The 21475-nt window shown below is 29.9% G+C and overlaps 1 protein-coding gene and 1 long non-coding RNA gene across 2 annotated transcripts; one reads left to right on the top strand and one right to left on the bottom strand.

Annotated features, from left to right (window-relative positions):
* The first annotated feature begins 1013 nt into the window (after nt 1-1013).
* LOC126837673 (uncharacterized) lies at nt 1014-16454 on the top strand. The gene is made up of 4 exons (XM_050571626.1): nt 1014-1162; nt 1382-1483; nt 13194-13388; nt 15525-16454. Exons 1-4 carry the CDS (start codon nt 1075-1077, stop codon nt 15728-15730), a joined length of 591 nt encoding a protein of 196 aa, XP_050427583.1. The 5' UTR covers nt 1014-1074; the 3' UTR covers nt 15731-16454.
* On the bottom strand, nt 9192-10299 carry LOC126837674 (uncharacterized). The gene is made up of 3 exons (XR_007685602.1): nt 10161-10299; nt 9363-9544; nt 9192-9304 (listed from the first exon to the last, which is right to left on the bottom strand). It is a non-coding gene; the product is annotated as an uncharacterized LOC126837674 (long non-coding RNA).
* Nucleotides 16455-21475: the final 5021 nt, after the last annotated feature.

Below are 21475 nucleotides of genomic sequence, written 5' to 3' on the forward strand. Positions count from 1 at the left end.
CAAAAACAGCATTATTTATTAATTTAAAGAAAATACCCTTCTGGAAATCGTCCGTGGCCCCCTTTTTCATCTCCGTATTAAGTTTTATGTAGTAACTCGCAAACCATGGACTTAGATCAAACTGTATTAAGCATTTGTTTTACTATAAAAAAATGTATTTCATACTTTCACCGAATCGATTTTATTAATTTTTGTGTCATTAAATCCAGAATGTATCGATTTTTTGTCAATAAGACATTATTTAAAATTATGGAGAAATAGAACAACCAAAAAGTTTCTGTTTGGAACGTTTTGATGTAAATCCAATAGTGTTTGTAGCCAGTACAATAGCTGGTAAAACCTATCGACGACAAACTTAAGAAATACCATATTATCGTGTCGTTGGTAAAATAATGTCAACGAGGCACCACCTTTTGTTTCTCAATTTCATTGACTATCAAAAGCGGTCGTCTACGTCTAATATGCCAATTTATGTAAGTTTTTGTTAAAAATGTGTACATCATTTCGTTTTGTGAAAAAATCCACCTAAGAACTTTGTTTTTTTTTTTTTTTTTTATGCGGTCACACGTGGATTGGATATTTCACGGACACGCACGCAAACGTCTTGCAAGAGACTCTTCTTCTGACATTCTACTAATATATTCCACACACACACGTTAATCGCTTGCGACGTCTTCGGCGAATACACAACAGCAGCACTAGTAGTAGTAAGTAACGGCGATAATGATAATAATAATAATAATGATAATGATAATATTACCAGTAATATCGTTTTGCCTCGGGCAAGTTCCTTCCGATCGTCGTCACATCACCGAGGCTAACAACCGCCCGTGTAAATACCGTGTACACAATAATAACAGTGTGTGCGTCCGTGTGCCTCGTGACCGTGCACGTACGTTTTACATTCATAAAAAAACATCCATATATATATATTGTATGTGTACAATATAAAATGTATATTATCATATTTATAGTGTGTGTGTGTGTACCCGTGGAGGGAATAAACCGGCGGAGGAGTCGACGGTTAAACCGCGGCCGCGGCCCACAGTGACATCCGATAAGTCTGACAACACAATGCGCCGCTATATTATTCTGTTAGCGCTTTCGGTCGCTTGCGCCGCCACAGCCACAGCCACCGGCCCCGACGAGAAACCCAAAAACGGTAAAAAAAACACCCCCTCCCCCCGTTGTCGACCACCCTGTAAAAATAAAAAACCAAAAACTTTGTAACCGCAGTGCTTGGTAGAAAAAAAATAAGGGTCTTAGGCTTTGTTGGCCACGGATCTCTCCGTTTTTGGTTATCATCCCAATTTGTATTTTTTATTAACAACAATTTTCTCAGACGACATTATTATGTGTGTGTGTGTGATTTTCCGTGCAGATGTCGACGACTCATCGTTGAACAGCCTGGAAGACGTGTCCATCAGTTGCGAGGGATCCGAGTGTGACGGCGACGGTGACAAATGGACGACCACTAAAAAACGTATGCAAGTATTATAATATATGTAAAAAAAAAATACCTAAGCTAAGTAGAGATATTATTGTCAATCAAAAATTAGGACAAATAAAAAAAAAACACACAAACGGGGTGGTAAGATGAAATGCCTTTGTTTTTTCTCTGATAGAATTTTGTAGTTTTTTTTTTTTTTTGAAGCGTTTCGGTTAATGTTGTTTTAGTATATTTTAAACTTTCAATAATATTTTCTCGGTAAATTCCAGGACTCTACAGACTTTTGAAACTTAAACCGTAGTGTGTACTATTACATTTAGCTTAACTTAATAGTACAGAATGATTAATTAAAAATGAACAAACGGACTTTGAACAGTTTCGAATGATTTTATGTGTCTTTTTTTTTTTTTACCTCTATATTAGTCCTACGTCTTAAACTGTAATAACTTTGAAAGTTATCGCTTTGTACTTGCATCCAGTTTGTTTGGATTTAACTTTGTTACATATCAAAATAACTTCACGATTTTACAGGACTGAAAGTGAACAAAAAAGTGACTAACTGACCAAAGTGATATAAAAGTAACTTTTTCAAAACAAATTTTAAACATACGAAAGGTTTCTTTTTAAAACTGTGTTATTCATTTTGGATTATTTTATTTAGACATTAGTTAAACTTAAAACAAAATATAGCACACTGAATATAAGATGTCAAGGCAGGCAATATTGGAATTTTTAACAACTACTATCAGCTGCAAATATTATCTAGTACACAAATAGAAATTAGCTAACTGAAAAAAAAAGATTTTGACTATTATAATTTTAAAATAACTATTTAAAAACTTGTTATAAGTTAGTAATAGTATAGTGTATATTTTGATAAATTAAAACAACACAATCGTTACAATGGCTAACAAATGGTAGCAAAGTTATTAAAATGTTGATATTCACAAGTTACCTGTCACTCGGTCGCTAATATTGTGAATATTGCTCAAACACATACAGTTTTTTATAGTAATATTAACGTGGGTAGGTAATAAATTGCGGTTGAAAAGTGTTGAACACACTGATTTTTCAACTTGAAGTAAAAATGAAATACTACCATAAAACTTAGCGTTAAAACCTTAGTGTATTTTGTTTTAATGTTATAAAAACCAAATTGAAGGTTATAGAATCGACATTTAGCTGTTGATTCCTTTTTATTCTATTTTAGGTGGAATGTATAAAAAAGATTACATTGCTTACGTTGATGACGGTTAATGGTGTTGTGTGCTTTGTCATTTCTTTATCTTGACCCAGTTAAGAACGGAAATATTATTAACTTTTTTTCCCCGCCTCGGAACGATTGGTATTTCCACAACAATCAAAATTATCTTTCAAACGCGCCGTTTTAAAATCTCTGATAATACTTTCTAATACATATTTTTGAAATACCAATTTGGAAAACAGCTGACTTCATATTTTCAGTTGTATTCATTCGAACCTTTTGAAATGATCATTTTGTGTACTAATTCCTAATCTTGAGAATTACCTTAAATTGATCTAACCTAATTCTAAATTCATAACCGATGATGACATCAACAGGCCTAACCTAGCCGTAAATACAAAAAGACAGTTAAATATTATTTTTTTAAACTTATTTTGTATTTCAAGTACTTAGCACTAAGATTATGTTTAATAAGTTTTTTTTATTAAAATATTGGTTGTCCTAAAGCGTTCGGTATGGCTGTAATTGAGAGCGTAATGGTGACAGCTCGTCGAAGGTTTTTGAAGTGATGATTATTCATTGGCATTCAAATAAGAAATATTAATTGAGAAAAATAAAATACTATCTCTACATCGAAGCAATACTACCATTGGATCTTGTCTCATGGCGCCTTTGTCCCTCTATACACTAACCCATCTCCTCTCGTGGCCCTTCCCATAGCCATCCCCTGTCTCTCACCTTCCCCTCTCCTATCCAAAAAATGTTGTGAAGATAGTACTGTTTACTGTATACATCAAATTCGACAAGACGTAATAAATGATACGAAATACTAAAAAAAAAGCACTTAGACAGCAACGATTGGACAAACACTTATATTTTAGTTTGCACGATAAAATATGTCCAAAGTTTTAGATTTACAGGTGTCCGAATAATTCATTTTTTTCTTTTCTTTGATTTGTTTTTTTATATCTACCGATTTGAAAATATGGTAGAAATAAAATCAAGTCATTAAAAAAAAATTTTAAAAACAGTTGGGCAGTCTTATATTACATATTCTGTTCATTGTTCCAATAATGATTTAAGTGGACTATATACAGCATCACTACGTCTACCGTTCTGCATTTTAATAATTAACTACTTTTAAAGTTGGTTTCAAATAGATCAGTGAACATGTTTGACAGATAATTATTTATTTAACATTTGAAGTGAATTTTCTAGTTAGTAAAGAGCTGAGTACGTTAAAAATTAAAGAAGATATTCAGTGGAAAAAAGCTCTGTATAACTTCAAAATGGCATTCAATAGAACTTTAAATAATCTATTTACTTTTAAAACAAAAAGGTTCCATCTAAGTCAATGACTATTTTATTAGAAATAAAAAGTTCTATATGTGTTAAAAAAAAAAAAAAACAATTGGTGTGGTAGTCTTAAAAGTATATTATTTGGTTGGTATTACCAATGTAGAAAACGTTTATTGTAGTAAAATTGTTTAAGTTTTTGTAAGATTTAAAATAATAATAATAATATGAGTATGTTGTAAGATAAGAAAAAAAAAACTACAAAATTGCAATTGTTTCAAAAAAATTGTGACCTTAAACGGATCACCGTGCTAATGTAATCTTTTAGAACAGGTTTGTATTGGCGTTTGACGTTTGTTCGATAGTAAATGGATGTGTTATCCAGTAAAGTCATTCGCTTTGTTGATCACTTTAAAATCTAATCATTTATAAAAAAGCGGCTGTTATTTTTTTTTCCACAGCAATGCACAGGCTTTTACCGATGAAAATAATACACACTCAAATAACAGTCAATTTGTAATACATTTTTTTATCAACTCTTGAAAAACCGTTTTATTGAAACGGAAAAAAAATAAACAGTAAAAGTAGTAAAAATGTTTTGGTGGTGTTTTTAGCTGATCCAATTTTGTACGTTTTTTTTGTGCTAAGGACAAATGGGATTACGAATAATTCTGAGAAAACAAATTAGTTTTTAAAACAAAACAAATTGTAAGTACGTTTCGATAAGTAAAATATTTCTCTCTAACCGCGTTTGCATACAAAACAACAACAAGAACAAATGCCGGGTCGGTTTGTTTGAACTGTGACGTTGAATTATTATTGTTTTTTTTATTCTCTATTTTAGTTTTTTTTAACTCTCCTTGTTCACTGAAGTATTTTTTTTTTCCCATTAATATTCACATTTTCTTTAACCCCTATTACGGAATATTTATTTGATTTCGTTCTGAGTGGGTGGTAAACATTGACTTTACTTTTTCCACAGCAGACAAAATCCTTACAAGTCGGTGATTTTGATTAGCTATTTCTCATAAGAGACCTGCGGAGTGTATTACATAAAATAGTTTTCAAGAGATTCATACAATAGTTAAACAATATTACAATCTAGTTAAAATAAAAAAAGGAATGTATAACTTTGTGTAAAATCATGAAAACCGCGATAATAATGATAATTTGTTAAACAACACTTGTGAAACGAGTAGAGAAATTAAAGTATTTTAGATGAGCTATGGAAACGAGTAGAGAAGCTGAAGAAGATAATGATGATGATAAAAATTATGATTAGGTTATTGTGAACACTTAAATGACAAAAACTTTAAACGATTTACAATGTTTTTAGAAAATGCTTTTTACATAGTGAAAAACATTTTAATTTTTACTTTTTGGACGAAATTTTAATGTTCTAGAAGTACACATCGTAAATAATATTTATAAGCAACTAAATTGCTGGCCAAAAAGTTACTATAAAATAGTTGTTAAAAACTTTACTGATAACATAAGAATATTTTTTTTTTGCTACCGACTAGTTAGTTGCGACGGATAGATAAAACGGCTGTCATTCATAGGTAAATTAAAATTGTTCATAAAACTACATTGAAACCAGCATAAATGGGCGGAGGTGTTAAGTAGAAATTATGAATTCAAAACGAAAATAGCCAAAACGTCGTTCTTCAGTGAAATAACAAATTATGAACTTATTATATATTTTATAGAATTTGACGATTTAGTAATCAACAATTTTAATATTATATTCGATTGTAATTTGTAGTAACTTACTTTGTTTACCATTTTAAACTCGAACTGGTAAACGGATATTTGAAGGACAAAGGTGTTAACTGTCATTTTTGAAATTGTTCAGGAATGCTACTTTACACAAAAGCTATGGAACTTTCAATATATGTCATTTAGCACCTTTATCCTCCACTGACCCCTTCATTTATTATTTTTTTAAAACGTCACAGATTTTCTCAGCAAAATACATCAAGTTAAAACTAAAACACATCGACTGTGTAATTTGATTTAGTGCAGTTGTCACGTAGACAATCTTTTTTCTTCAATTGACTGTCAATCTTTTTATTAAATTATTTGTGTTTGCTCGAAGACAACTGGACCCTACCGAGAAAACTCACTCGGGATTGCAAAAAAAAAAAATGTATAAATTAATTCAGAGTGAAAATGTTTTATAAAATGTACTTAAGCATTAAAATATGAATTATACGGTTATTATTGTAAACATTTTATAACGCAAATACTTTAACAAAAAAATAAGCCCTCGGAGCTATTCATGTTTAATAATGTTTCTATTGTTATCTAATAAACTGTTCGTTTTGGTAATATTATATTATTCCTCCTTTATTCATGAGCACGCGTGTCAAAAGCATTGTTCTTGTACGAACAATGTGTACACAGTATATTTACTGTGTACACATTTAAGTGTTTCCGCCAAGCCGTACTTGAATTTATGATAATTTTTAAATAATATACAGGGTTATATTGTGTACCAAAGTGTGTATTATGTTACAATTGGACGAAAACATTTTGTGTGCTGAAAAAAATTCTAGTAAAACATCCTTCTTAATGTATTATTAACGGTAAGAAAATATATATTTTAAGAATATATTATATACTGAAGAATTAAATAGCAATAAAAAGTTAGAAGAATTTTGTTTGTTGAAACTTTTTTTGGCTAAAGCGATATTTTTTTTTTACAAATTACTGAACTCAATACTATTGTACAATAACCCTGTATACCCTGTTTATACATTTTTAAAGAGAACAAACCATAATAAACGTGGTTGTGTACAGAATGAGTAATGAAGTATAAGGCACAAATTTTCTCATAGAAAAATTGCAATTTTGTAGTCTTTCTTTTTGGAGGCATTTCTGTTTTTTGTGTCTTACCCACGTTATGTGTACTATTTTTTCTTTTTGGTCTCACATATGTACTCGGAAATTGCCTTTAAGGGGAAAACGATTTTGTGCACAGTAAATAACATGTTCTGGTACCTAACGAAATCGTTTAATCTCAAATGTGCGTTTTCGCGTTTGAACTCCTCGCTTTTTCCAAAAATTAGTTTTTAAACTAGACTTCAAAGCGAGTTTCGGAATACGGTTTCCTTTGTATGCACATGACATATAAAAAACATAATGTATATACCATATTTTTGTAATTGAAAATGTAATACCCTACGCTTTATTCTACCAAGATGATTTTTCTCAAGCACTCGAGGGTAATTTTAATTTCATGGTACAGTTATTTTTGTATGAAATAAATTACCTACTAAAAAAATCAAATAGATACAAATTCTTCAAAAAAAAAAAAAACTACTGTATTTAATGGTTCAAATAGGTGTGTAGAAATAGGTTGTGGGGAGAAATGAAACATACAAGTGTCTTTTTACTTAGCCTTAACAAGTTAATATTTTAATTATATACTGTCGACAGATAAGTTTACTCGAGAATCGTGATGTTCACGGTGATATTTCAATGGAAGGAAACCTTTGTGCAAATAGTCCTTTGGCAAAGTTCCAACGATATCCTTATACGAGTTATGCACTGAGAGTTGTTCAATTAACAATCGGTATATATATATTTGACGTCGTACCTAAAGAAACTATCTTCTCCAACTTGGCAATTAGTTAATTGGCGAGATTACCGTTGTGGATTACACGTATATGTAACCTAGTTCCTGGATAGGTCCTGTAACCACCCCAACCCCACTGTATGCTCCCCACTATGCCCCGACCCCACTGTATTGGATTTTTGTATTGACAAAAATAAAGTACATGAAATAGTTTCAACGACAGTAATATTTGCAGCTGTTTATTTTTCATCTTGAATTCACAACATTAACGCTAGACGGAGGTACTTTATATCAAAGTGTTTCGTTTTGTTTATTCCCAAATGAAAAATTGCAAAAAACTGGATCATTCTGTACGTAGCACATTGTGCATTTTATTTAGGTATTGACTTATATGTTATTATAATATAGTATCAATAGACTGCTAATTACCTCCTACGCATTTTCTAAACATATTGGAAGCCAACTTAGGCGTGTACACGGGTGTCGCTCGGCATGCATACCTGTCAGATTTATCATATGTTTTTTCATAGGTAGGGCATACGTTATTGTTACTAAAAATCATACGGTGGTTACACCTCGCGCTGAAATATAATATAAACTTAGATATTTAAATGTTAAAAAAATATTAACAGTTACAAAATGTCTTTATTTCTGGATTTTTCGACAAGAACCAGCATTTGTCATTCATATACATTTTGTAGTGTTTGTACCTCCACGTGTCTTCTGTTATTGTTAAAATGAACACAATTGTTTAACAAATCAATTTCAGTTTTAAAGTTTAACAAAAATTTTATTTGAGAAAAAAATTGGCACAACTAATATGTCTATAATAACAAAGACTTCAAACCTTTATCTCCCCCTTAAAATAGTTTCATATTCATGAAGTTTTCATTTTTGCACTTAGATTTTTAACCAACTCAGTAAATTTCTGTCTTGCAATTTTCCACTAACTGTTTGTCACAAGACACACATAAGCCAACTAAATTTTTAGAAACTTTTCCATTATTAATTTTGCCACTTCTTTTTCTTTAATACTATTATTTATGTTTTAAAAAACAACTAAAAGTAAATTATCATAATTGATAAATGACGCACTTACAGGTTCAAAATGACAACATTTTAAGTACTCGACTTATTTAGTCGGTGTTGCGAGTGAAATTAAATTTAAAAAATACAAAAGCACTAGATAAAAAATAAATGGAGTCGAATTTGACCCAAGTCGGTGACTAAAAAAGTATAATTATTATTTACAGTCCACTATCTTCCTTAAGGCCAATGACTGGGTCATAGCTGCTAACCGATGACGCTTTAAAACCAAAAAAACGCCAACGACGTCGTCCGGTTGTCGACAAGACTTTATTGTTTCTTGTTGGGAAGCGAAATTATCATAATAATATATTTTTTATCTCTGCTTCGTGAACATCCAACTGATGCAATTCGTGCAATCATATTATACACCACGTTTCGTTTATCTGGTCGGATGTACAGTGTTGTTTTGCGACAAGGACATCCGACGGTTATGCTTGCATAAAAAAAAAACAATTCAAAATAAAAAATACCGTCATGGGGTCAACTGTAAAACCTACTCGTGACCTCTGAAGGTCGGACACAGCGACGACGGTAATAATATCAATCAGTTCAGACGACCTTACCTGTTGTAGTCGACCGTATCTACGCCGTTACGAAATCCTTGTTTAAAAAAAAATCCTTATTAGTTCGACCACTCCTCTCGTCTTGTATATTATTTTATTATGATAATTATCGTTATTAGAAGCTAAAAAAAAAAAACAAATTACAACAACAAAGATATACATAATAATTTGTACACTTACTGTCACTGTCCCATAATATATACGTTTTTCTATGACGTTTGAATGTTCGACTCAATCATCGTTTTAGACTTTGGCCAAGAAGTTAACGACACACACAAATTAATTGCACGTAATACTTGTGACATTTATCAAGTTGACTGCCTTGTACTTTAAGCTTTGTGTACTGAATTGAACTCACAAAACTATTTATTATGAAAAATTAAAATAGCATAAGTTAACAAAACATATACAATACAATAAGTTTTGGTTACTCCAAATTTCATGTTGCTATTTATGTTGGTTAAAAAAAAAATGAAGATTTCCACTAAAACGCTTATTATATTTAACGATACAAATTTACCGATGTAAAGGTTCTAATAATATCAATGCAACACTAATAAAAAAACCGTTGGGACTTTGCCAATCATTCACTCAAATATTCCCATGAACATAAGATAAACTAAGCAAAGAAGAAACTGTTTAATATTAAAAATTACACTAAGTGAAATTATTATTAGCGAGTTAAAATAAAAACTAACCACAAGATATTAGCGTTATTTATTAATTTGATATTTAAAAGTCGAGAAAACCTTTTAAAACAATATTTTTTATTTGAATATAAAATATAATTTTTTATCATTAAACAGCTTAAGGATATTTAATTGGACCTTTTTAGGCAAAGCTGAAAAATAACTAAAAAAAATGATTGTTCCGTTTTAAGAATTCATGCACATTTTATTTTAAAAATAAGACAATAATTTTTTTGAAAATGTTTGATTAATGTGTAGTTTATACTACATACAATTACTAAATATTTACCTTTTTCGATATTTTTTAGAACTCTAAAATTGTGTTTAACTTGAACGGAAACGTAGATTTTTAAATTTACAATAATTTGCTGAAAATATACTTGTAAAATTTACTTGTAGCTAGACTATGATTAAGCAACTGTGGTCGATTTCAGTATAACCTTCGGTCCCACTGTCTCAACTGCGCTGACGCTTTTTTTTTTTGATACTAATTTTTTTGTGTTCCATAAACGCATTGCCATTGTAAACAACGCGTTTAATTAGATCGATACACTTATCGACACACAAAAATCATGCAGTCACGTTACCTCCTATATTTGAATATTATAACCTCCTATGGAGCGAATTCCGAGGCGATGAAAAGGTAGAGCGTTAACTTGAAGGAAGCGATTAGACGCGACTAATTTTAAGCGACACACGTTAAAAAAAAAAAAACAAATACCGAAAAATTAAGTTTTCTTAAAAAACAAGATCCGATAGAAAAAAAATAGATACTGTGATAAGTGATGGTAAATACAACCGGTATGCGACCAATTGATATTTGTCGAATATAGTTTTATCTATCTTTTAAAATACACACAACACTTTAAATGATTGCGCTTCAAACAGATAAACCCTAGATAATAGAGTACAAATGAGTATTTACTCGACATATTGTAGTGTAAAAAATAGAAAGTTAAAATTTAATGTTGGCTTTTATAAGTATAAAAAAGAGCTACTCAAATATTTTACCTAAATAATGGTGATCAAAATACAAATATTTTTGAAAATATACAACTACACATAAACAACTTAATTAGGTACTCCAGAAATTAAACTTATTTCACACTTTTGCCTGGATGTAAATTTTGTTTAGGATTTGTGGTATTCATAATATAATAGTTTTAATTATTTCAATAATAATAATTATTTAAAGTAAAAGAGGTTTACCTACACATTTAATTATTAACTTTTTAGTAAATTAATATTGTAAGCAAAATAATTAGTAATAATAAGTATAATATTTAATAATACATTTTAATTTTAACTTTAACAATTTTCGGACTGGTCCACGTCCAGTTTTGAATAATTAATTGTAAAGTTATTAAAGTGTAAAATTTAGGACCGAAAGAAGGATGAAGTAAATAACTATGAGCCTTACACAGCTGCGCTCCACCAGCTACCGACGTAAACTTTAAACTTTATTAACTCTAAAATTAATGGGGAGGGGTGTGATGGAAAAGACACCCGAGAGACACTTCACTATATAATATATCTGAATCGTTTTCTTATTACTATTTAGAATATTATAAAAATCGCAGTACCTACTCGGCTTATGATAAGTTTCAAAAAACATCATCACAATTTATTCCACAAAATAAATTATATTGTAACCTACATCGGTTTAGTGGTTATGTTTCGCCAAAATGTTCTGCGTACATTAGGACTTAACAATACAAACAAATAAAATATGATATGTTAATGTTTCCGTTTAAACAAAGCAAATATTTTATGACTCCGTTGAAAACGTGGAAAAAAAAATTAAATAAATTTAACGAAACATAAAAATATACAGAGTGATTTATTTAATGTAAAATAATTGCGACTATTAAGTTTTTCTATTTTTAAACGTACATTTGTTTTTGTGCTAATGTACAACATAATGAGTTACCAAAACCTTTTACAATGTTTTCCAGAGTGCCATCAACTTTTAAATGAAAACGCTAATATTTAAAATAATGTATATTTATTGCAAAAATTCAATACTTATGAACAAATGTCTAGTAAAAAAAAAAAAAAAAATGGTTAATACTGAACGGCAAAAAATCCATAAAATTCGATTTTTTGAAGTATTTGTATTAATTTTTATTTTTACTAACTTTTTATATTAATATATTTTTTTTTATCAAATACTTTAAATTTATTAATTGTGCCTATGTAATTGTAATTGTAGCTATTTGTAGCTATTTATATGACGGTTTTTGTGAAAATTTAAAGTCTCGTGATCCTTCATGTAATAATCCCAGCTCAACCAGCTGTATCCACACACAATTTTCTCTGAAACAAAAAAAATGTGTAAAATTTGTGGTTCTCGCTACTAGGAACTTGTATGCCCTGCATAGTGATAATAATAATAACCAGTAAATACAATTGGCAATATTTATTTTTAATTAAGTTTAGATGCATGATACCACATTCCAAGATAATAGTTAATTTCTCCACACCACGGAAAAACATTGAATCATGGATATGTTTTATCATATCCATAGGGTGTTCTTCCAATTATTATCATTTAAAAAAGTCGATATTAAATACAAAACTTAAATAATTAAATAGGATTACTAGAGTTATTAGTAAGTAACAAGTATGTTGGGAAAAGATGAATTAAAAATTATCTAGATAAGAAATCAAAGGGTTATGGACCATGAACATGTATGCAGAACAAATGTAAATCTTAATTAGATATTAGACTGTATTTATATATATTTTACACCATATATAAAACATTACCTAATCGAATAACGCTCTAAAAGAGAAATATGTTTATCACTTGTTAGTGATACAGTCAAATTACATTAGGTAAAATATAAAAATATATTTACAAATTTAAAACATTTAAATACCTACGATTAATTAATATAGATGTTGTTTTCACTTATAACATCTTTCACACAACACAACATGTAAAAATGTATTAAATCAATAAATATTAATATAATATCATAATTTCTATACAGAATAATATCCTCAGATATTATAAAGAGGGACGAGCAAAATGAACCTTTTATTGGTGTGGTTTTTTTTGATTCGATCGTTAGTCAAAATCTCAACTTTCAATCCTGCAATATGAGATCTGGTTCCGTTGGAATAATAATTAGTATATCATATGAAAGTTCATAATAAGTTTACTGATTATAATTTTATATAAGAGGCTCTACAAATATTTGCTGTCATGTTAAGAGTAAAATCATTGATTTAATAATTTTTAATTATTACATACGAATTAAATCAAATTATATAGACCGTGTTGAAATATCTATGGAACATTTTCCTTTTGTTTTAGCGCACATTTTTCAACTGTCCAGTAAATCTTGTCCGGTGTTCGAGCTGCCATCGGTTTTCCCAAGACAATTGTGCGATACAGACAGGCAATGCTGGCCGAGGATATGTTGCGGTTATGGCGGTATTAATGGCCACAAGTACTGTCGGATACCGTTGCCCAGTTGGCGAAACGATTTACTGAAAAGCATTACGAAAAGTAAGCACCTACCTCTTTTACAAATAGAAAATTACAACGAACATATATATTATATATATTACGGCTAACCCTAATACAAGGCCGGTTTATCACCGGTTTGTACATTACCTGTAGAGCTGTAAACCTTTATTTTGTTGTGGACTAGGCTGTAACACTTGCTTTGTCCGTTTGACGCCAGTTAATGTATTACAGAGGAAAAGGCGAGACCAAAAATACATACACAGATAGTAATAAGTATAATATAAAATAACACGTACAACACGGACCCACCTAACTTTTGTATACTGTCCTTTTTTTGTATTACCACTATTGCAACTGCCTTTATTCACATCTGAATGAAAAACCCACAAAATATAATACTCAAAAATTCTTTCAATCACTTATTTTGTAGGGCAAGTTAGTGTATTGTTTAGCTAGCCACAATCAGAATTCTGCAAAAATAAATTCAATAACGAATAATAATAAACAAAACGAAACGAATATACCGTGTATTGATTTAAATGAAAAGGCGAAACAAATTAAAAAAGTTTTTCAGCCGAGTCTGCAACCACGAAAGAGCATTTTCATGTCTCGTTGAAGTACCGAATAAATTTAGGTAGTGGTGGAATTGTAGATAATGATATAGTATATTAAGAAGCAGTAGCAGCAAGCTAGTATATTAAAATATCAAGTTTCTGGCTAATACTGTAGTGTTTAAAACAATTCATAGAGAAATTGGGCCATCCTCATCTTCATTCCCACCCCCAACCCCATCTCCGTGAGGTAAAGCTTTTTTCGTTATTAATTTACTTCAACTACGAGATCAAATGTTCAACTCACACCCAAAATAAGGATTATCATCTAAGGGTTTTCGGTATAATATATAAATCATTTTTAATTTTAAATACGCCTACAAAATTGAGAAAACAATTATTTTTGTATGACAATTTGATTTGTTAGAAAATTCTGCTCAATATACCACGTATGCTTTAATTGTTAAAATTGCATTAGTAAAAACGCAGTAAACTATATTAGTTATGCAGTTAGTAGTATCGCAGTAAGTATTGCTTAGCGAAGTCTGGTGTCTAGAAGATCAAATTAACGTTTTGGTATCAATTGGCCGCTAGATGTCATTGCGTTTCTTTTATTAAAACACGGTTGGAATATAATGTACCTATTTTTTTCAAATTCGATTAGTGAGATTAATAATAATTGTGGGCGCGGTTTTGATTCCGTCGAATTGAATGTCGAACGAAGCGTTCGAAGAAAACCTAAGAAATCTTAAATAATGGCATTCTTTTGGAATACAACAACGAATTGGCTTTCTTACGAGCTATTGCTCACAATACTGTTTAAAGTAAATTTACTAGTCCGTTTTTATTATCTTAATAAAAATACAAATAAATGTTGGGAATTCTCCATTCGGGAAAATGGGTGTCGGGGAAATGGATTTGGGGGACAACATTTTGGTGAAATGGCCTGTCGGGAATTTTACTTGTCGTGAAACTGGTCCACTTCCATTTTTTTTGTTATGTTCCAGTTATGGTTTGATTATACTTAAACTTTTGTAAATTTTGTAATTTTTTTCAAGCCTTCGATAAATTTTAACAGTATTGGCTGGTAAGCTCCTAAAAAATATTAATACAATTTTGATGATGTATTATAGTTGGTATTGTAGTAGTATTTATATAATATATATTTATATGATGATTAGAGAATTTTTACCTAATCCTACTTGCTGTATTTTTAGTTATCAACATATCAACAAAATATAATAAATCCTATTGAGTGGTGGTAAACTTGTACTTAACTTCGCTTGATTTTATTAGGTTTCAATTTGTGGCTTTAGGTCTAAAAATTAGAAAATTATAAGATAAAATTTTTTTGTTATTAAGGGAAAAAACCCTCTAAGATTTGGCTGAAATTTAAACATTATAAACTTCCGTCAACGGGTATCAAAATAACAGTAACAAAATCTAACAATTTATTTAATTTGTGGCTAATGACCTCAAAGTCAGAGCCCTTATTATAAAAACAAATTATTTTACAAGGGCCATTGACCCTAATCGCAACAACTACAACGAAAAAAACAATATTATTATAAGTTCATCGTTTTCATTGCTATAATACTGCTTTATTTTGAAACTATTTTTGCAGAGCTGAGATCGAGCCAACCGTACTTGCAATGCAGCCCGCCTCCGCCCAAACGGTACGATCTTTTCCCCCGGAAATGCCGGACGACCGTTGACTGTTGGCCGGACCTTTGTTGCCCAGAAAATGGCAATAACATTTGTAGACCACCCAAACAATCGTTACAGTCTGCCACAAGTCGACGGCAACAGTTTTTTCGGTTTGGGAAATAAAAAAACAGAATATTCGACTGTTGGAAAGACAGCCGTAGAAGCACAATACTTCTCAGAGCATCATGAAGTGCATCTAAGCAATAAGTCTAGTCATTCGGCTTAAATAATGATAATAATATAAATTATACATTTAATATTAGGATATTACATAAATTATTTTAGTAAAAAGAGATTTTGTTTAAAAACTATATTCCTCCAATATCTTTTTTCCATTGCAGCCGATGCAAACATATTATCTTAGTTAATTATTATAATAGCCCAATGATGTTATTAATATTACCAATGACGTGTCCTACTGCACTGTAAAATTGATAACACAAAAAAAAAATACAATCTATTTAAATTAGTTCTAATTCCATAATTCTAAAACTATTAGACCACTTTTTGACAATTTTTTTTTATAATTTAAACCTATTTTTGAAAACATTTAGAAACCTTTTAATTTAGAAACGTTATAATTCAAAAATCTACAATTTACAAAATTCAACTTAATCCGAACTTCAAAAATTTTTTTTCCAATTAAAATATACAATTTTGCTGTACATTTTGTATTTAGTTTTAAATTGAATTATTACACCCGAAGTCAGTTAAAACTGACCCAAGAAAACGTAAAATGTTTAAATTACTCATAGTTGGTATGAAGATTAGATGTAAATATGGCTCTTTTGTACTTTTAAATATGTTTTTGTTTACAAGCGTATCGTTGGTATAAAAACAAATTATCAAAATATTGTTCATGTAAGTTGCTTTGTAAGTACTGAAATAACATAATTTTTTAATCAGTTTTGTTTTTATTACTATTGAATAAATTGTTGTGTCTACAACGTTAAATCTTGTTTTTATTATTATGTGATATTATGAATATTGCAGATTGAATGTTACATAAACACATTTTTGTAGATGGTATATTTTGTCACAAAGCAACAAGTATTATTAAAAAATCGTTTTTTTTTTTACAATACACATATTGTTGACGTTATAACAAAACGTAACAATGTTTAGGACAAATTATATTTTGTAAAATATAGTATACCCTAATGTGTTACATTACATTTATTTAAACACCAATTAAAGCTGTCAAGCTACACATAATTACAATAATGTAATGTATTGAAACAGAACAAATACAATAAAATATTAGCTTAACGAATAGTACACAATTAAATAACATATAACTGTATAAACTCTTTGTTGCGCCAGTAAAGAATTAAAAATTAAAATTTGTTAACATTATAACATATTATAGTTGATTTTTTTTATGGGTTATAGCCGAGGTACGGGTGAACTCAAGAGCCTACTCTGACGAGAGTTTGAATACGAAGAAGTGGCTAAAAAGGAGTGGCAAGCTACGCGGTGGAAGACCGACAAAGAAGAGGACCTCGCTGAGCTACTCAGTTAAGGGTTGATCGTAGCCTGCTGGCCGCGGTTATCCCTGTGGTCAGGGGGGAAAGAATTCTACCGAGAGCCTCACACCTGTCGTAAAAGGCGACTAAAGTGATGTAGAGGCCTCCGATAAGTGGCCTTCTAGCAGGTCACTTCTTCCTGAAACACACCTTCCCCGGCCCGCAATTAGCACCCAGTGCTACTAGTCGGTCTGCGGTCGTAGGGGATTCCTTCGGGGCGAACCACTAAAGCCAAGGAACACCTGTTTAAATAATTACTTTTTTTAGTAAAATAGCACTTAATGTGATTTTTTTTGTTCTTATGTAAGAGGGAAGGAACTCACGAACTTTGTTTTTGCTATACTCTAAAATGTTGTTCTTACATAAACTACTACCCTTCTTCCCGTGTGCCCTTCAAGGGTAAAAATCCATATTAATTATTTTAATTTTTACAGCTAAATCTAAAATGAAATTGTTTGATTAGCGACGTTTAAAACGTCATAATATTATACTGAATTAGAGGGTTGTGAGTAAAACTCAAGGTATTGGAAATGAATCTTCTTTCAATTGGTTATTTTACTCAGAGAGTTAAGTGTAAATTTCTTACTTAAAATTTATCAAATATTGCATACTCTTTGAATTGGCTACCGTGATTTTTTTTTTAATTTTAAGAACTTTTAACGTATTATTGGTTTTATTATGAATATTTATTTATTTTAAAATATAAAATATTTGTGGTCTATATCTATTAAATTTTTACGAAAAACCACAATAAAAAATGTTTTTATTTATTCAAAAGTAGCATTTTTCAAATTCTTGTGAATCATAATGCATATAATATGTAATTTCAGTAAGAAATTAAAAACTAAAATTTGTTAACATTATAACCTATAGTTGATTTTTTTTTTTAACATTTTAATTCCATACTGAAAGCAAAAAATTGTATACAAGCGTTTTATAATATAACAACCATAACGTACCAGTAACAACACATAAGTTGGAATTAGAGTACCTGTTCGTTATCGACATTAGTGTCATGAGTAGAAGGCACATTTCTTTAGCGTGTATTCTTGATATGACAATTTGTCTATATCACTATAAAATACCTCCCGCTAAATTTTAAGTCGTAGCCAAGCCAACATGCACCATACCTATTTAAAAAGCGCGTATTCTTGACATGGCGTTATGTCCATATTACCCGAATACTGCCCACTTTAATAACACAGTAATAGTATCGTACATCAAAAACGGTTGGTAAGAAATTAATCGGGAAATTATGTGAGCAAATTTGGAATTATACGTTATATTAAGGGTCTTAGTACCTACGTATTTTTGGTCTAATTAAAGTAGATACTATGATGAGATACTATGGGATTATGACCCTAGAATTAAAAGACTTTTTTACTACAAAAATAAAATAAATTTTCGGAATAGAACATCAGAAATTCAAGATGCCACTAACATCAAAACAATATGTCACATTAAGGAATGAGTTGTTTACAGAAGAAAGTAAAACCTCATGGAACCCATATCAAGTGAGTATATAATTAGCCTAATTTTTTCAAATTATTTACTGTAAATGTTAATGTATGAACAATTAATCGACTATACTGGAAGATTCATTATGGACAAGACAATCAATTTCTATTAAAACTATTTGGAGTTTTGTAGTTTTTCATTTGAAGACTTTTGTTTAACTTGAGAAGTATACGTTTGTTTTTGGCGTTCTATGTATCAATCGCTTCAATACTGTGTTCACTCAGTAGTGAATTTTTTAGATATATTTCCATAAAAACTGCGGGTTAAAAGTAAGTTGAAACCTCGGTGAAGGGAGGGGTTTTTCCACTGCATAGCAGTAGAATAGGTTCCAGAACCCATAGAGGAAAGGGTTTGCGCCGGTCAAGTCAAAGGACTAAGAGTTATTAGCGAATTTCGGAAATAGTAGTATAAAAATGGCGATCAGATGAATGGTGTACTAATGCATAAAGGTCAGATAAAAATGTGTAAATAATATGATAACCTAGTAAAGGGGAAAAACCGCTTTATTTAAAACCCAAAAGGCTAACCTGATGTGACATTGGGTAATTATTAATCTATTGTAGTTACTTCGAGACAAAAAACACGACAACAAATAAATTTATCCGTTGTTTTACATGTATACAATTACAGCTTGTCAAGTATATCTTGTAGTCACCGCAATAGTATTGGAAAAACGTAGGAAGAGGACCTCGTAATTTATTTAATACATTTAATATTAAAAACATGCATGTATTTACAAATATCCAGGATCTATTCTGTAGAAAACAAAATTATATTCGGAAGGTTTAGTTTCGGCCGTTGCAATTACAGGCGTACCCTTGGCTTTTGTAGTTTACCCCGAAGTGTTCCCCTACGACCACGGACCGACTAGTAGCGCTAGGCGCTAATTGTCGCTGTATCAAGTTAGTAAAACATTCAGAATCAAATTTATTAGGAATTACCATTTTAGTGAAAATTTGAAAATGACTACTTTCTAACACACAATTTAAATAAATATTTTACACAAAATAATTTAGTACTGAACACAAATAAAAATGCATACCTCTAAGTGTAGAACTTTCTCAAATTTTCAATTAGGTTATTAATGTTACTAAATGAAATAAATAGAAACTAAATAAAATCTGACCTCGTTATATGTGACTGGACCGTAATAATATTAAAACTCTACCTATTACTAATTTTTCACGTCACATAATTCTTTGGTTGACTTCTATAATAATTGTGTAACTTGATATTTTAATTCTTCAATCGAGTCTCATCTTCTTTCAATTCCTAATTGACAACAAATATATGTTTATCTATCATAACAACAACAATAATACATAAACCTAGAAACGTTAGATTGCTCATAGTTTAAATTAAAGACATTGAAAATATTTTTGGTCCGGACCTACATAATTTGTATTACTTACAAAACTCGTATAAGAATAAGTAAATGGTTCCATAACCAATTTAAGAATAAAATTTCGTATATATGAAAATTAAAAAAAGACTGCTTCATATTAGCATAATAGTTTTGTTTCTGGAAACAACAATACTGATATTTATTAAATGCCTACTATACTATTGAACAAACAAAATCAGAAAACTCGAGGCAAAGTCAATGTCTCTTCCGTCGAAGAAGTCTCATTAGTTAGAATAGTTAGTTAGTTAGAATAGTTAAAATTAGATAATATCAATATCAACGTTATAACAGCTAAACAATGGACATAACTAAGTATAAATATGCCAGTAAATTCCAAAAATTACATAACCATCCAAAAATACCGGTGAAAAATTGTATACAAATTAAATAGTGAAAATTAATAATATTTATGTTTAAAATAACAAGTTAATAGAACCTACGAGTTTTATAAAATATGTTAACATAACACACGATTCAACATTTTAAATAAATACTTCACGCTAAATAATATAGCAACAAACACAAACAAAAGTGCATACCTCTGAGCGTAGACCTTTTGCAGATTTTTAATTCGGTTAATAATAAAAACTTCTTTAAAAAATTTGAAATATCATTTACACAGTAGAAATGTCACGTTAATTGTGTTAAATAAAATATAGTTTGAGTAAATAACAAATTACAAACGTAACAACCAAGAAAATTTAGTAACCAGTAAATCGACAATGTTTATTTTTTATTTTATTTTGATGCGTGATATCTAATAAGGTTATAAAGGCTAATAAGGAGAGAAAAGTATCTAAGAAATGTACATTCTTTCGAAAATTATAAATATGGCGCTCTAAATTTTTTTAAAAATATTCGTAGAACATTTCTAAGATAAATTACCATCAGACAATACTGATAAACAAAAATAATAAGGTTAACCATTTTTCCCTAGAAAGGTTGGAAACTTTTTCTGTATTTTGTTTATTTAAGGAATGATTGAGGATTTACAGTCTGAATTTTAAACAGAAAACAGATTTTAAGTACTGTATAAAATTGTCTCTTAATAATCTGTAGTTAACTTTTGTATTACAAAGAACAATAAAAAAAAGGGGGGGGGATTATACTTTGAAGCCGTGTTTCTTAACTTATTTTTAATTTATATTAATTCATATTGTCTTCGATGGAATGCAATTCCTGTGGATGGGCTATAAAGCAAGATAAAGTCTTTATGTATTTATTTAAGTAGACGGGTTATAATCAAACATGTATATTTTAATATACTTGTTATCATTTTGTATTCTTAGTGGTTATTTACCTATGTTATAATGTTATACAAGTACAATCAATTATTAGTAGTATCCCCTTAAAGGGCGGATTAATTTTAAAGGGCAGTACAAAAACACTTAATATACAAATATAAACACAAATCTGCTA

The sequence above is a fragment of the Adelges cooleyi genome, unplaced genomic scaffold (assembly GCF_023614345.1).
Source record: "Adelges cooleyi isolate 19-005CV unplaced genomic scaffold, UGA_ACOO_1.1 ACOO_flye_CR_arks_rails_tigmint_CR_PRNA_28, whole genome shotgun sequence".
Classification (NCBI taxonomy): Eukaryota; Metazoa; Arthropoda; class Insecta; order Hemiptera; family Adelgidae; genus Adelges; species Adelges cooleyi.